This window comes from Protobothrops mucrosquamatus, unplaced genomic scaffold (genome assembly GCF_001527695.2).
Source record: "Protobothrops mucrosquamatus isolate PMUCROS unplaced genomic scaffold, P.Mucros_1.0 scaffold1573, whole genome shotgun sequence".
In the NCBI taxonomy this organism is placed as follows: domain Eukaryota; kingdom Metazoa; phylum Chordata; class Lepidosauria; order Squamata; family Viperidae; genus Protobothrops; species Protobothrops mucrosquamatus.
This window is the reverse complement of record NW_015387737.1, coordinates 272,724-288,731: the sequence shown is the minus strand read 5'-3', so window position 1 is coordinate 288,731 and position 16,008 is coordinate 272,724. Positions and strand designations below refer to the sequence as shown.

The following is a 16,008-nucleotide window of genomic DNA, read 5'->3' as shown; positions in this document are numbered from 1 at the left end:
GCCACATTAGCAACAAAATACTTCTTGAACAGCTTTGATAACTGGAGACAGATAATATACTGTATATAAGGTTAATCAAACCAACAGGATATTTATTATTATTAATTTGCACTGAAGGGAATTGTTTTTATTTTTTTCTTCCTCTTCCTTTTTTCCATTATCATTTGCTTTAGTAAACTGTAATTAAAAACCAACATTTGCTATATTAAAATATGTTATAGATTTTGTTAGAAACTATCATGAGATTTCAGGAATTGAAATTTTTCTAAATAATACATAACGGTAATAATATTTATGGATTTTCTGAAGACAAGCTATTCAAATAATTTAATGTATTTAATATATTGAATACTATACAGTTCATTCGTATCGCAGCTATGCAACAAGTCTACATTTCATTTTAAAGCAAGCATTTGCACATTGGAGAAAAGGCAGAAGAAGCTGAATATGATGTAGAAGTTTGCATAGTGTGTTTATTATTTTTTCACAAACAAATTTCTGGAAATCCATGGGAGTCATTTTCAAGTAATTAAAAGATTGTGACTTTGAAATGTATGGTGCTTTACAGATCTTCAACTTGATTTTATTTGGAAACAAAAATCCTACAGATATTAACTGTAAGACCACTTCCAGTGATAGGCAAATTCTAATATTTTCTGTATAGTTTGAAAAAGGCTTGGGGCTTTCAAGGAGGCCTGGTCTTCAAACTTCTCTTACTTAATGAGCTAATTTTAACATATGTTAATTTTCTGTTGCATTTAGGCCAAAGTCTTTGATATTTTTATAGCAAGAAGTAGCATATAAATATTTACTGGATTTGATATAGAAAAAGCAGGTTAAGAATTTATGTTCAAGAAACTGACTGCTGTTTATTGACCTTCCTAAAACCAGGATCCCTTGAAAAATGTGTGCCATGTGCCATGTCCGTGTATGTGAAAAGAGAACACCTACTTCCCAATATAGTTCTCTCACCTTTACCATACCATCAGCTGAGAAAAATCTGAAACAATGACATTGTTTTTCAGGTTTCTTTATCCAAGCAAATAGGTACTGATTGTGGTAAAGAAATAGGAAAACCAGTAACTGAAAGAAAACATTTATTGAATCAAAGGTCAATATTTTCCTTTTAATATCTACAAGACAACATTGAACTTACATTATTTAAGAATGAACATAATGTACAAAAATGTATGTTTGTTATAAAAATATGTCTCTCTTTTCTGGCGGCTGAGCTGAAGATGATGACTTTTTTTTTTTTGGATCAAAAATTCTTCCCAGAATTCTTTTCTATCAGTTCAAAATAAAGTGAAATTTAATCTGAAACCCCAGGACAGTCTTCCCCAACCTGATGCTCTCTTTTGAACTACAGTTCCCTTGACTTGTAGCTAATGTTCATGATTTCAGGGATAATGTGCAGTCCAATATATTTAGACAGCGATCATATGGAAAGATATCATAGAGTACTTTGAAGAGCACTTTTGAAAACGTCTGCATTTGACATCCTGATCTTGGCAACTACTAAGCTGCCTGTGTATTTGGCCCCAACAGTAAAAGGCATCTCTCTGGACTCCCTGAAATGAAACTTTCCCCAACAAAATTATATTTTCACCTGTATTATTTGGCTGCCTGTACCAGGAATGTCTTCTGGACTCAACCCATAAATAGGGATTTTTGTGCAGCAGCAGTCTTCACATATTTGTTCAACTACCACTTTGACTCAGATATATTTACATAGTTTACTTCCTCAGTGGGTTTGGGCCCAAAAGCGGTTGTAGATAAGGATATTCTTCCATTTCCATTGAACAATCGTTAATGATTTCACAACTGTTAGGGATTTTTTTTTTTATTAAAAAAAAATAAAAGCTGTAAGTATGGTATTCCCTCATTCTCTAGTCTCCCCTTACAAATTATAAATGGCAGTGGAGAAAGTCGCAATAAGCGTTAATTACAAAGCAATGCTACTATATAATCTTCCGTTTCAGTGACACCTGCGCAAAGTTCTTGCATGGTCTTGTTTCCCCAGATATGCAGCAAATACTTGTAACATTAAGAATTTCTCCAGTTAGGCTCAGTTATTCTTATTTGCCAGTTAAGATATTAAAAAATGATGCATGAGGAAGATTCTAGATGTGTCTTAAAATTATGTTGTTAATATTCAATCAACTTGTTTTAATTTAATATGACAAAGGAGGCATGAGTATGGGAAGACAAAAATAGACCACTTAACAAAATATAAAATAACAACATAAAAAAATCCCACAGTGCAATATTAAAACACAGTTTTCACACTTTGTGAAAGAAACATGCTTTGGAACCTGAGCAAAAGGCTTCTTCACCGATACAGCAAAAAGCCACCCTGTATGTTGTTTTCAGTGATATCCATTCCTGCTAGGTTACTATGTTGCTCTTAGCAACTTACATGGGCCCCTAAATATTTAGTATGTGGAAACTGCCAACTATTTAGAGAGTTCAACTAAATTCCAGCTATAATATTGCAGGCAGTTCATCATGCTGCTACTGGTAATGCTGGAACAGCCTAAAATTAAGCATTGAAAAAGAAGAAAGAAAAAAGCAGCCAACATAACAATGCCTCTTAACTAGACAAAAGCGCCACCACAATATTTACTTTGTACGTTACCACACTGGTTTACAATCTTGAGGTCAGCTCTTCCAAAATAAATATATTGAACATTTACAACAAAATGTCTTCTGAATGCAGACTCTCTCTTTATTATTTCAAGATGAAATAGATTAAAAATCTAAGATGTATTTCCAAAGCAGCTAAAAGTTACAAGTCCATTTTTCTCTAGAGAGATTGGCATATTCTGGTACCACTGCATTTTATTCCACCAACTTTAGCATCATCCATCTCCAAGAACAAGCATTAAAAATAAAAATAATGTTTTTGGCATCCAACAGGCCACCATACCAAGCAAATTCACATAGCATGCGGTCATACACTCATATACTCCTGATTTCTGACTGTGTGAAATGTTTGTTGTGCTTGCAGGTCCCAGACCTTTAAAAAAAATAGATCTATATCAACAATGACAAACTCAAGATATTAACAGAAATTTGCTTGCTTCTAATTACAAAGAAAGAAGTCATAACAACAATGAAAGGATGAGAATGCTATAATCAAGGTTTTGCAGAGAAAGTACAAAATGAGGGTCAACCCAACACCAAACCTGTCTGTTCAGAATTTAGATTGCTCAAAATATTGTTTCAAAATACTGAGAGTAAAAGTTTTAGAAGCTCAAAATAACAAGTTAACCAGTACAATGTCCACAGATGTTTTGGTAGTGAAATGTAAGCTTGCCACTTTAAAGGCACAACCAGTCTGATAAATGTCAGCCTCACAGCAGAACAGGAACGTCTGAATGGCATAATAATCACGAAGGGTGGATGATGGGCCATCAACTTGTTTTATCATGAGCACAGGAAGCAGTCACCAAGGCATAAAGGAGAGGGACACAGGAACAAAGTATAGAAATGTGCAGGGACCTGTGAAAAACAGAACAAAGAATGAATAAAACATTGTTAAGTAGGGCAAAACTATAGTTGTTGTTGTTCTGTCGCTAAGTCATGCCCGACTCTTCATGACCCCATGGTCCACAACACACTAGGCCCGCCTGTTCTCCACTGTCTCCTGGAGTCTTCCCAAACTCATGTTCATTGCACCAATGACACTATCTAACAGTCCTCAAGTTCATCAAGGATAACTTGAGTTTCCCCTCGTTGTACCATTTGTGACCTATCCCACATTGCAATGATTTTACAATTTCTATTTCTCCGCTCTCAGTAGGTAACTCAGCAATATGTTGAGAATGGGTTGGGCAAATGGTTTGCTAAAATGGTTTTGATTGCATCCAGAAAGATCATCAGTGGCCAAGTATTAGCAGCAGACGGAGCTAGAGTCCAATATCACTGGTTTTCTATGATACACATACAATATTGATGGATATTGAATTTATATGTGCATAACATGGTAGTCCTTTTCTCCAAACAGGGATGTACGTACAGAAGCAAATTAAAGAGAGAGGAAGACAAGGTGAGGACCTGCGTCTTTTTCTTTGTATCCATGAAGAAACAGTCCTTTTCTCTATACACAGAGAAGAAACGCAGCAGATTTTTCTGAAAAGGGGAGAAGGAGACATGCATCTTGGCTTAATTGAACTAGACAGGAGTAATCTATAGGCCAGACATCTTCCATCCCCAATATAAAGGAGAAAAAAAGTGTATAGCTTATTGTCGTGGTACCATGTGACTCTATTATCTGAAAGTATAAATATCCTTGCGTTCTCTTTATGCTACCATGGAAGGTAGCAATGGACAGTATTGAGTGGTTAGGAACTACAGCATCATCTCCTGACTTGCTAGAGCAGGCATGTCAAACTTGTGATATCACGTGACGTCGCGCAATGTATCGGGACTTTTCCTCATTGCCGGCAATGGGGTAGATGTGGTTTCGGCGTGACGCATCCGGCCCACGGGCCAGCAGCTTGACATGCCTATGCTAGAGGCTACAGAAACTCATCTGGTGATAATATGTCATTACTGGAAATAGCAGCAGTGAATTTTTGGGTCTTCTTTGCTGCATTGGGGGGGAGGGGGAATAAGGTAGAATAGGAAGAGAAGCAAGAAGCTTCTAGGAAGCAACTATTCCTATGCACAGTCTTAAGCACTTCCTGAAAGCCATCATCAAAACAAGGAACTGAAAGTTTGCTACTATGATGTAGAAGCGATGGGGGTCTGCAACATGATTCTGTTTTACTACAATGCCTCCTCCAACCTCCTCCATCGTTAATTCTGATCGGGTGATTTTGGTATGAGAGAAATATTGAAGAGGAAATAAAAGGATCAAATAGCTAATGCCGGGTTTTTGATAAATGTATGTGTGAAATCAGTATGAAATACATCAGAATGTATATTACATATAATTTTGTGATAACAATTATGAATGACTTTGCTGTCCCATATGTTGTATCTCTGGAAGTCAGAAAAGAAAGACGTTAAATTGTGGAAAGTTTGTAATACTTACTGGAAAGATGCCCCAGTTATCCTGCCTTTGTATCTACAAGCTGCATTTGAACATTTGCATTCATGCCTCCTCCATAGCCTCCTTTGGACTGCATTTGGTTTTGAATTGAACTCACCTAAAGAAAGAAAACCATGATGGTTTTGTTTGTTATAGAAAGTATGGTCAACTATAATATGATACTTCTTGAATCTTTAGATCAATGCAAAACTTGTACAAAGTCAACCATATTACTCATTAATATATACAGCCAAACATGTAAGAAAAGGATACTTTAGAATTCTATGCTTATTTTCTTAATATTTTTGCTGCCCTAAAATTTAATTAGCTCCAAAGTATCTCTTACTATTGCAATTTCTCTTCTACAACTTGATCCAACAGATGCATGGATATTATTTTATGACTAAAGCTCATCTGCATGCTATTTGTTTGATTGTTTTGTTCAGAGGTCAAGGGACAGACTGGTGGCTCAACATTCAAGATCATGTGTGTTTTCCTTGTTCCTTTCTTAAATGTCTATCTGTTGGGCACATGAAAAGCTCAAGAACTCAAAAACAACTTTACTGTACATAAATTTTCTTATAGCTTCTGTGGGCTAGGATACTGCACAAAAACCTATTGATAGCCACACTGGACATATTTATTTGTTTATTTTGTTAATTTTTTATATGCCACCAATCTCACTCAGAGGCGACATAGGGAGCTAAGTCAGGAAGCTGCATAACTGTAGAAGGTGATACCAGAAGAATGGCTAGATGTGCTTTTTCATGACATTTGAATTCATGTATGTAAGTACTGTAATCAAGGAGAGATTATTTAGTACAGGGGTAGTCAACCTTGGCTCTTTTATGACTCGTGGACTTCAACTCCCAGAATTCCTGAGCCAGCCATGCTGGCTCAGGAATTCTGGGAGTTGAAGTCCACGAGTCATAAAAGAGCCAAGGTTGACTATCCCTGATTTAATATATATGCTTATTGGATATGACCTATCACCAACACAAGCAACTTATTCCCTGATATTGAAACCAGAGACTATATAAATAACAGCTATAGGGCTGTAAAACACTTTCTCTGTTACATCAGACAGATAACATGCTACAGATTTTAAGTATTTCTTGAATCCCTAGCATGTTTAGTGCATTGTCCAAAATGTAAACTATGATTAATGTAATGATATTTTGCTTAAATATGCTAGGTTCACAACAATATTCCTTTTACTTTATTTTACAAATCCCAACTGACATTAATCATACTTTTTTAAAAATATAGCTAATAAAAAAATTAAACATTTTTAGGCAAGGAAGCAGTTAACTTTTCAAATTCTTCCTTGTGGAAATATTAGACGAAAGAAGGTGAGGAAAAGAACTCACTTGCTGTGGCTTGTTTTCAACATACTTATAATGCCATTAAAAATGATGATTGAAATTTACTTTTTTAAGAGTTTGATGTATGTTAAGGCTGGTCTATATAGTATTATACCCTAATTTTGGCATATATATATATTATCAAATGTTTTTACAACCATTTTAACACATTACACACAGATGCAGAGTTCCTTAGGGTAAGCTCCACTGAACTCAATGATGTCTACAGAGGAACAAAAGGAACAAACTGAAATTCAATTACATCATGGATTTATTTTTTAGTTGCCCCTGGAGAAGCATTTCTTGATTAGAAACATCCATTAATAAATGGATTCTTATGATGTGCTGAAAATTCCTCTCTCCTTTTTCTTACTAATAATTCCTGTCCCATTTGCAAATGATTTCATTTTTCCCCCTTTTAGATATAGTTATAAATCTAAAAGGTATAATATTCTAAAACATCCTTTTCCATCATGAAACCATCTGGATGTAGGAATTTAATACTGATGATTTCCAGAAAGTACAACCAAAGCTATCTGGGAATTATGGAGATTGAAATCTAACATATCTGCATGGCAGCAGGACAGAAACATTATTTCAAAATATAACGTTCAAGAATAAGGTCTCCAACCCTGCTGGATTCCTGGCAAATGCACTTACCGAATTCATTCCACTAAAGAGATCTCCTGAACCAACATGAGCAGTATGAACGAAGTTTGTTGGCTCACCGATCATACTCCGATCGATCCGCCGCCGCCTTTTCTGAAAAGGGAGAAAAACACAACTCATTGGTGCCACTCAGAAGGAAACAATATTTAAACTTAGGTATGGATGTTCCCATAAGAGGCCTTGGGTTTGTTGTATGCAATTTTTATTAAAAGAATATTTTATCTAAGATTGAAAAAACTACAGAAACATAAAAAGTAAAAAAAGATATTAGAAAAATAAAAGAAAAAGTGAAAGACAACAACAGGAAAGGAAAAAGACATCTATAGAAGCAACCTCTGATCTTTTTTGCAGCAGTTATAAACATTTTCACCCTCCCAAATTACATATTATGGTTCTTTTCTTCCCATAAACGCTTTTAAATTAATGAATTTCAAAAGCATAAATTCATTTTAATCCATTTTCAGCAAAAAGTCCACAAATGGTTTCCAGTCTTTTATATTTTAATTGTTGTTCCTTCTTTAATCAAACATGTCATTGTGCCATTTCTGCAAGCTCTAATATTTTTATGATACATTCTTCCATTATGGGTGTTCTGTGTACTTCTAACTTTCTGAATATCATAGCTTTACTGCAGTTGCCTTATATAAAATCAATCATCCATGAGTCTTTTCTAATTGACTATCCATAAGTTCTAGTAAAAAAAGAATCAGATTTCAAGGCTTTGGGTTTGTTTGCAGCACCACTATATTCTTTGTTACCATACTGATGTAATTGTCAATGCTGCTAACATCGGGTGTTATTGCTTTGACAACAGTTGGAAATGCATTCATTTTTCTCTTTCGCTTTTAGAGCTGATTGATGCTGGGAGGGGGCATGTGGATGAGAGTCCAGTTAGCCATAACAACAATAACTAAGCCCAGAATTGATAACGATTTGGCCGGACTCCCGTTTCAAGCTAATTGTGGAATGTGATTTATGACTGTTAATTGGAGGAGGGAATTGTGCTTTGCTACTTTGTGCCAAGGGGAGGGGAATTCAATTTTTGGCTTCAACTATGTAGTGCCAATATTATGCTTCTCGAATAAAAGATTCTTTAAGGTAAACAATGCCTCGAAGTTCTTTTGAAGAGTTTCATCTGTCGGAACCATGACAGTAATTCTTAAGCAGCCAAGCTATTTTTCCCCCCGTTTGGTTCTTACATTTAGGAAGGGAATTCAATAGTAAGATTTCAAAAGGATGTGTTATTTCATTTGTCTAAGATAAAGCTGATAGCAACCCTAAAGATCAACTTCCTTGTACAGAAAGCAGCTTTCTGATTTAAAAGACAGAAGAGAACTAGACTTTGTTTTTTAAAAAAAATTAAGTTTCTCTCCTTTATAGTTTTGGTCCCCCAAGAAGTAATTGGTCCACCAACATTTCTTCCTAATATCTAATAAAGATTGTTCCCTTACCTACCAATGAAGCAGAAATTGCAGTCTTAAATAACAAGACTGATTTTTTTTAAAAAAGTGATAATTAAAAGGAGTTTAAATGTTATTCCATTACCCTGAAAAGGTTTTTTGACCCTCTATCCCTATAAGCATTTTTCTCCATCACATATTTTAAGGAATCAGCATCCTCCTACATATGGTATGCAAGGAGATGGTAAGACCACCTAGAGTTTTGGGTGGAGGTTTACTCATCTCATCAGCAGGATTTCTGCTGTCCAAACACTGACCTAGTTGAGTCACTGCAAATCAAAGCCACAGCTGAGAATACATCATGGTCTGTAGCCCATAAAAGCAAGATCTGTTTAGAATGATCTCAAGCCCACAACAGACATGCCCATGCTATAGACTCCCCACTTTTTCTGAATAACAAACACACCAGGATAGTTGAACCTTTTTCACAAATAGTAAGCATCTTAAAAATTATGCCAAATCTGCAGAAAAAAGTGCTAGCACAAAATCCTAAACAAATGAATGTGAATTCCTTTGATTCCAACAGAATGCAATTCTTACATGCTGAAAGGTTCCTAGCCAATACTGTTAACTATTTTGGACTTTGTAATAAAATGTTATCAAGAAATTGCTGTTTTCTATGAATGATCAACTATGGTTGTCTACCAACCAACCGTGTACTGTATATGTTAGACCATTAAACCCAGTGTACTGAGTTCAATTGACAAAAGACAAACATAATAAGCTGACTGGTGAGATTTTTCAGACATCTTTGCTTGCTTCAAATATGTGTCTATCAACATCATAATATCAGATGGTTGAAAATAAATACAAAGGCTATATTGTGCCAAATTATCATGTATTTTATACATGATTGGGGTTTATAAATGATAGATTATGGCTTAGTACTATGTGTGATCCAGACTCAGCTGCAACCACAACTGAGCCCCAAATTTCTGTTGCTAAATAAGATAATTGTTAAGTGAGTTTTGCCACATTTTACAACCTTTCTTGCCAGTTGTTGAGTGGATCACTGCAGTTGTTAAGTTAATAACATGGTTGTTAAGCAGATATAGCTTCCCCATTGACTTTCCTTGTCAGAAGGTTACAAAATATTGGGTTACTGCAACTGTCATAAATACATGCCAGTTGCCAAGTGTCTGAAGTTTGATCACATGACCGAGATGCTGCAATAGTCGTTAAGTGTGAAAAATTATATCATAATTCACTTTTTTCAGTGCCATTGTTACTTAACACAACCAATAATCAAGAAGTTAACATTACCATAATCAAGGAACTACCGACTCAGACAAACAACCTAACAATTGTCCTAGTGGACAATCACTTAGATATGAGCCAGCAGTGTGCTGCAGTTGCCAAAAAAGCCAACACAGTGCTAGGCTGCATTAACAGACCCTATCTTAGTTCTAGTGCACTTCATAATTATGGTGAAATGTTACGGAACCATTCCGGTGTGAACCTTATGACGTAGGTCAAAACCAGTGGTGTTACATTTTTTCTACAACTCTGAGATCTTTCTCATGTCTCTTCTCGTTGTTTCTACTAATCTCCACTGGAGGCTAAAACATATAAGGAACGGTTGCTGGAATTGGGTATGTCTAGTCTAATGAAGAGAAGGATGAGGGGGGACATGATAGCAGTATTCCAATATCTCAGGGGCTGCCACAAAGAAGAGGGAGTCAAGCTATTCTCCAAAGCGCCGAAAGGCAGGACAAGAAGCAACGGATGGAAACTAACCAAGGAGAGAAGCAACCTAGAACTAAGGAGAAACTTCCTGACAGTTAGAACAATTAACCAGTGGAACAGCCTGCCTCCAGAGGCGGTGAATGTTCCAACACTGGAAGTTTTTAAGAAGAAACTGGACAGCCATTTGTCTGAAATGGTATAGGGTTTCCTGCATGAGCAGGGGGTTGGACCTCCAAGGTCACTTCCAACTTTTTTATTATTATTATTATTATTATTATTATTATTATTATTATTATTATTATTATTATTATTACTACTACTACTACTACTACTACTAGTAGTAGTAGTAGTACTACTACTACTACTACTACAGCCAGATCAAGGAACTACCAAGACCATACCCATCAACACCGACAGGGCAACCCATTAGTATATAAAATGAGAGCAAACTCCATACACTTCCAGTACTGATGATGTTACGTTGTTTGATAGTGAAACATTTGCAAGAAAACACTAAGCTCAGAAAGCACCAAGGACTCCACAGTTCAACCCCGAGCTACAAATATTATCTCATTGGTATATGAAATGCCTATCAGGGGAAGCCAGGTGTACACAGCACTTGCTCTTTGTCACTCAGACTCAACTTTCTGCACTGAATATTAAGCTTTGAAAGTATTTTCAACTTTTCTTTGCTTGAAAATAAATAGACATGTCTCTTCAATGAGGGTGTAGTGTTATTTTCCGAGTGTGAAGTCATCTTGGTTGATTCTGAGATTTCTTCCTTCCTTCCTCAAGCTTACTAGTGGCAACCAATGCTAGCAGTCTTCCAATCCACAGAGAAAACAGGAGAAGGCTGGAAGAATAGAGAGCTAGACTCTCCCAGCAGTCTTATCTATTGTACTTCGTTGTATCTGGCAATTATGAGTAATATCATCTTCCAGTAAAAAAAATTAAAATGTGCTATTTTTATTGTATTTCTGGTGTAAAATGTTAATGTGTTTAAAACATTAATAGCCTGAACATGTTTACTACAAACAAACTAGGCTAAATTTCCAGTTTCTTGCTTTGGCAATGTTGGTTCTGAGTTTCAGTCACAGCACATCTGATAGGGAACAGCTGAGAAAGGCTGCCATGTTCAATAACCATTTTGGTTTCATTCTTTGTGAACAAACTGGAAACTTATTTAGGAAGCTTCTGGTGACAATTTTGGAAATTTGCCTTTGGTCTACCTGGAGCAATTTTGTAGAGAGATACCAGTCAGGTTTGGTCTCCTTTTAACTCTTGTCCTCTGAGAGCAGTTGGAAGATTAATTCAGTCAATTGTATGGGACAAAAATGTAAAATAACTTAAGTCTTCCATTTTGATTTTTTATAATTCTCCATGTTTACAATTCCCCTAAACGGTAAAATAAAGTGAACCTTTGAAACTGGATGCTCTAGTTTCTATGACAACAGAAAAAATAGCAGAAGTTTCAACACTGCTAAATACAAAACTTTACACCCACACAGAGCATTGCCAGAATATGTACAGGTCCTCATTTGGTTTGATCTTTTCCAAGTAAGTATTTGTATCCTCTTCTGCTCCCACACATTTTCCCTTCTTCTCCATGGTTGCCTTCACATAAAGATTTTTTTTTCAATCCTTTAAAATTATTTGTGTCCTTATTTTATCATTTCTCTAAAAACTATGTGCATATTCCTAAAAGACAAGGTTAGACTATTTTTTCCATTAATACAGGTAGTCCTCAACTTACAACAGTTCATTTAGTGATGTTAAAAATTCAGGACCTTGGCAACTGACTCATACTTATGACCACTGTTGTGTCCTAAGGTGATGTGATTACTTTTTGCAACCTCCTTTCTGACAAGTAAAGTCAATGGGGAAGCCAGATTCACTTAGAAACAGGGTTACTAACTTATCAACTGCAGTGATTCGCTTAACAATTGTGGCAAGAAAAGTTGTAAAATGCAGCAAAACTCACTTCACAAATGTCTCACCTAACAACAGAAATTTTGGATTCAGTTGTGTTCGTAAGTCAAGGACTACCTGTATAGATCTTATCACCACTTTTCCCTGCTTAGATCTGTGAATCCATTCTCTATTTTCCAATTAAACCTTCAGCTTTGATTAGTGACCATTCATGGTACACTATCATTACTTATATGGTGCAAAAGCATGTTACAGCATTAACTCCATCCACAAGAACTGCTGCCAATGCCACACCCTCACTGGAATATTCAAGTAGAAAACAAATTTGGTGGAAATGTGTTGCACAGCAATCCTCTTTTCTGCACTAGGTTTACAATGGATCTTACTCTATAGATTTCTAATTTTCTATTTAGGCATGTAATACTGAAGACTTAGGGACTGACAAAGTCCTCTCACAACTCTTTGTAGGATATTTTGGTGGAAGCCATAATAGTTAATGATTGAACTCAAGAAACTGAGTATGATCAAGATCACTAGATCCCAAGAGATGTAGATTAGAATAGAATTAAAAAAAAAACTTAGAAGGACACAACAGTAAACCACTTCTATAGTAGTAATAATAATAATAATAATAATAATAATAATAATAATAATAATAATAATAATAATAATAATAATAATAATAATAATAATATAAAGTTGGAAGGGACCTTGGAGGTCATATAGGCCAGTGTTTCTCAACCTTGACAATTTTAAGGTATGTGGACTTCAACTCCCAGAATTCCACAGCCAGCATTGCTGGCTGTGGAATTCTGGGAGTTGAAGTCCACATGCCTTAAAATTGTCAAGGTTGAGAAACACTGATATAGGCTCAAGCAGGAAACCCTATACCATTTCTCCTTGATTAGTTTCCATCCATTGCTTCTTGTTTTGACTTCCGGTGCTTTGGAGAATAGCTTGACTCCCTCTTCTTTGTGGCAGCCTGAGATATTGGAACACTGCTATCATGTCCCCCCTCATCCTTCTCTGTACTCTTTCTAGAGTCTCAACGTCTTGTATTACTATACATTGTAGAACTATTGTAGAACTATACATTGCTGCTTAATTTTTAGTTTCTCTTTTTTTACCCAATTGTCATATTTTTCTGAATGGACTGCTCTCTACTTACTGACAAGTATTTTGAAGGTCATCTCTTGTTAGGCTTCTTTTGTAAATTTTTAAAAAATGTACCTCAAGGAGACTTTCCCTTTTTGTATTGAAACACTCAGTGATGGTAAATATAGAAAGAATATTCATTACAAATCTATTTCGAGTTATATCCCGCTGACCTTGGTAAATGATGCTGAATAACTGGACCTCAGAAATGGATATTGTTTAAGCCACAGCTCCTTTCTTTTCAGCTAGCTCAACAGACCATCATCTTAGCTATCTTTTAAAGTAAACAATGCAGTCTGTAAACTATGTTCCTCATGTGCCATTACATTATATGATATTTTACTCATCACATAATATTGCTAACAATTTCAAGCCAAAACATTGCAATTTTTGATAACTGTAAAATCTATGCTATGAGGCACCAGTAGGTAGCCTGGTGGTTTACAGATATTCTGGACTGTAATTCATGTAAACTGTGACATGTTGGTTGGTGTTCCTGGAATTGTAATTTAAATCTGAAGGTTATAGCAAACCTTCCCATCCAAACTGATGTTTGTAAAATGAGTCCCCAACTCCTGGGCTGCAGCCCACTACTGGGCCTTGAGCTGTTTGGAACCAGGCTGCAGAAGAGGTGGGTGAGCATGCACTTACATCCACATCTGCGTGAGCAGCATGTGAGCATGTGCTACATTTGCACCAGCAGCTGGCGTGGGTGCCCACTGCTCGCGCAAATGGAGCTGCACACGGGCGGAACCATCCCCTCTCCCCCCTGCCGGTCCACAAAGCCAGAAAGGTAGGGGAACTCTGTGGTAAAAGATACAGATTGGGAAACTGCTTAGCATGGAGATATAGTCATGTCTCACCACATCTAGGCTGCTTGTTACAAAATCTTTAAATGCTTGCATGATATTATTCTCCAAAATGATGTAAAAATAATAGAATTGAGGGAAACCAATGTTTAAGGATATAATTTTAAAGACTGCAACTCAAGTTGTTGGAGAACAATCTCAGGGACCAAGTGACAAATGATCCAATGTTGCTGTTAGAAAAACAGCCTTAAGGGTCTAAATAATTAGAAATGTTGCTTTTAAGTAAAATATGGTAATTTATAAAAAATTGGCTGTTGTTCGATGGCAGCTGTCTCTGAACATGATATAGGTACAGGACAGATAGCAGGCCCTGTTTTTCTCTTGCTGTGCTTCTTGAAAGTAACACAGGAAATATTTGGAGAGAGGTCAACTAACATGATGAAATGTTACAACTCCATGACAGGATATGTGTCAGTACTTACAATGTGAAGCCCTTCCTATTCAGCTAAATAAATGTCACTTCCAATTGTGAAGGGAAAAAAGAAGCAGAGAGCTGGTCTTGCTTTCACAGGAAACTTATGGCTAAAATTTAATCTAACCCAGAAACTGCATCTCCATGCTTCTTCTCCATGTATGCAATAAGCTTATAAAGTGAATCCCTTTGCTGATTGTAAAAAAGTAGTTTCTAGATGCACAAATAGAGAACTGTGGAATGTTATTTCTTGCTCACCTTGACAATATGCCACAAATTTAGATGAAGGTAAATTATAGTGTTGTACAAATCCTTGAAGGACCACTTTGCATCCTTGGTTACCTTCTGAAATGCCTCCACAAAGAAATAATCTTGCTGAAACACATTATGTATGATCTACACAATTCAAGCAGATATACCATATCAGGGATTCTTAACTCCTTCGATCAGTGTTCACAGTTAGGATTTGAAAGCATAATGTGGCTATGCTCACAAAATGGATACTATACTGGATATTCCAAGGTATCTGGGATAGCGTTAACTCAATATTTGACCAGTTTGTCTTCAAATGTTTAGAGATGCATTGAGTATCAGATTCAGAAAGCCTCACCTAAAGCCCTTTGCTTTGAACCTCTTTAAATAACTGATCATTTAATCTTCTCATTTGATAACATAATAGTAGCATTGCACAGTAGTCACGTTTAACAGGTAAAACACCAAGTAATATTTATTAGCAAATACACATAGTGTAGATGCCTAATGGTCTCAGATAATACCTATGAAACTCAGATGTCTATGGAGATTCTCAGTCATCCAGGTCATAGTTATCCCAAAGATGCTTTTTCCTTAGCGGTGGAGTTCCCAGTTCCAATTACCATCGATACTGGACTACCTGCATCTGACACTATCTGTATATGTATGCTTCATGAAGGAATTGTTTCCATAAAAATTGTGCATAGAAAGTAGTCCTTTTGAGCCTCAATATATTTTAAGATCCTTTCTGAACATTTCTTTCAGTTGCCTACTTTTAAAATGGTTTTAAATGAAATGTGAATAGAAATGCATTTACTTTTCAACAGTTCTCTAAAAGACTTTTGAAATTAAAAGTCTTTCTGCATAAAGAAAAGTCTTTCTACATAAATAAAAAAAGAGAATGTTATGCGATTTCTGAGGCAAAGATCATAAATGTGTGCCAAGAGACCATCTAATTATTATTGTAATTAAGTATATCTATGACTATCAAATAACACGGACATTTACTTGCCATTTATGAGTAAATACTGTTCTGCTTTGTAAATGTCCTCCTTGAACTAATAAAGTTCTGGGCACTGATCCACAGCCTAGCACACTAATTCTCCATTTGACTGCGGCTCATCTCCACATATATGTTCTTCATGTGTACAAGAAGCCAAATAGAAATCCATTA

The 16,008-nt window shown here is 36.0% G+C and overlaps 1 protein-coding gene across 1 annotated transcript in view; it reads right to left on the bottom strand.

The window, feature by feature from the left end:
* Positions 1-1,121: 1,121 nt before the first annotated feature.
* CDC42SE2 (CDC42 small effector 2) overlaps positions 1,122-16,008 on the bottom strand; it is a 22,715-nt gene continuing 7,828 nt past the window's right edge. Inside the window, exons 2-4 of the mRNA XM_015822453.1 lie at positions 7,063-7,164; positions 5,042-5,156; positions 1,122-3,504 (exon numbers count right to left, since the gene is read on the bottom strand). Of these exons, the coding sequence (XP_015677939.1) occupies positions 5,058-5,156; positions 7,063-7,164 (201 nt within the window). The 3' untranslated portion in view covers positions 1,122-3,504; positions 5,042-5,057. The remainder of the gene's footprint in view (positions 3,505-5,041; positions 5,157-7,062; positions 7,165-16,008) is intronic.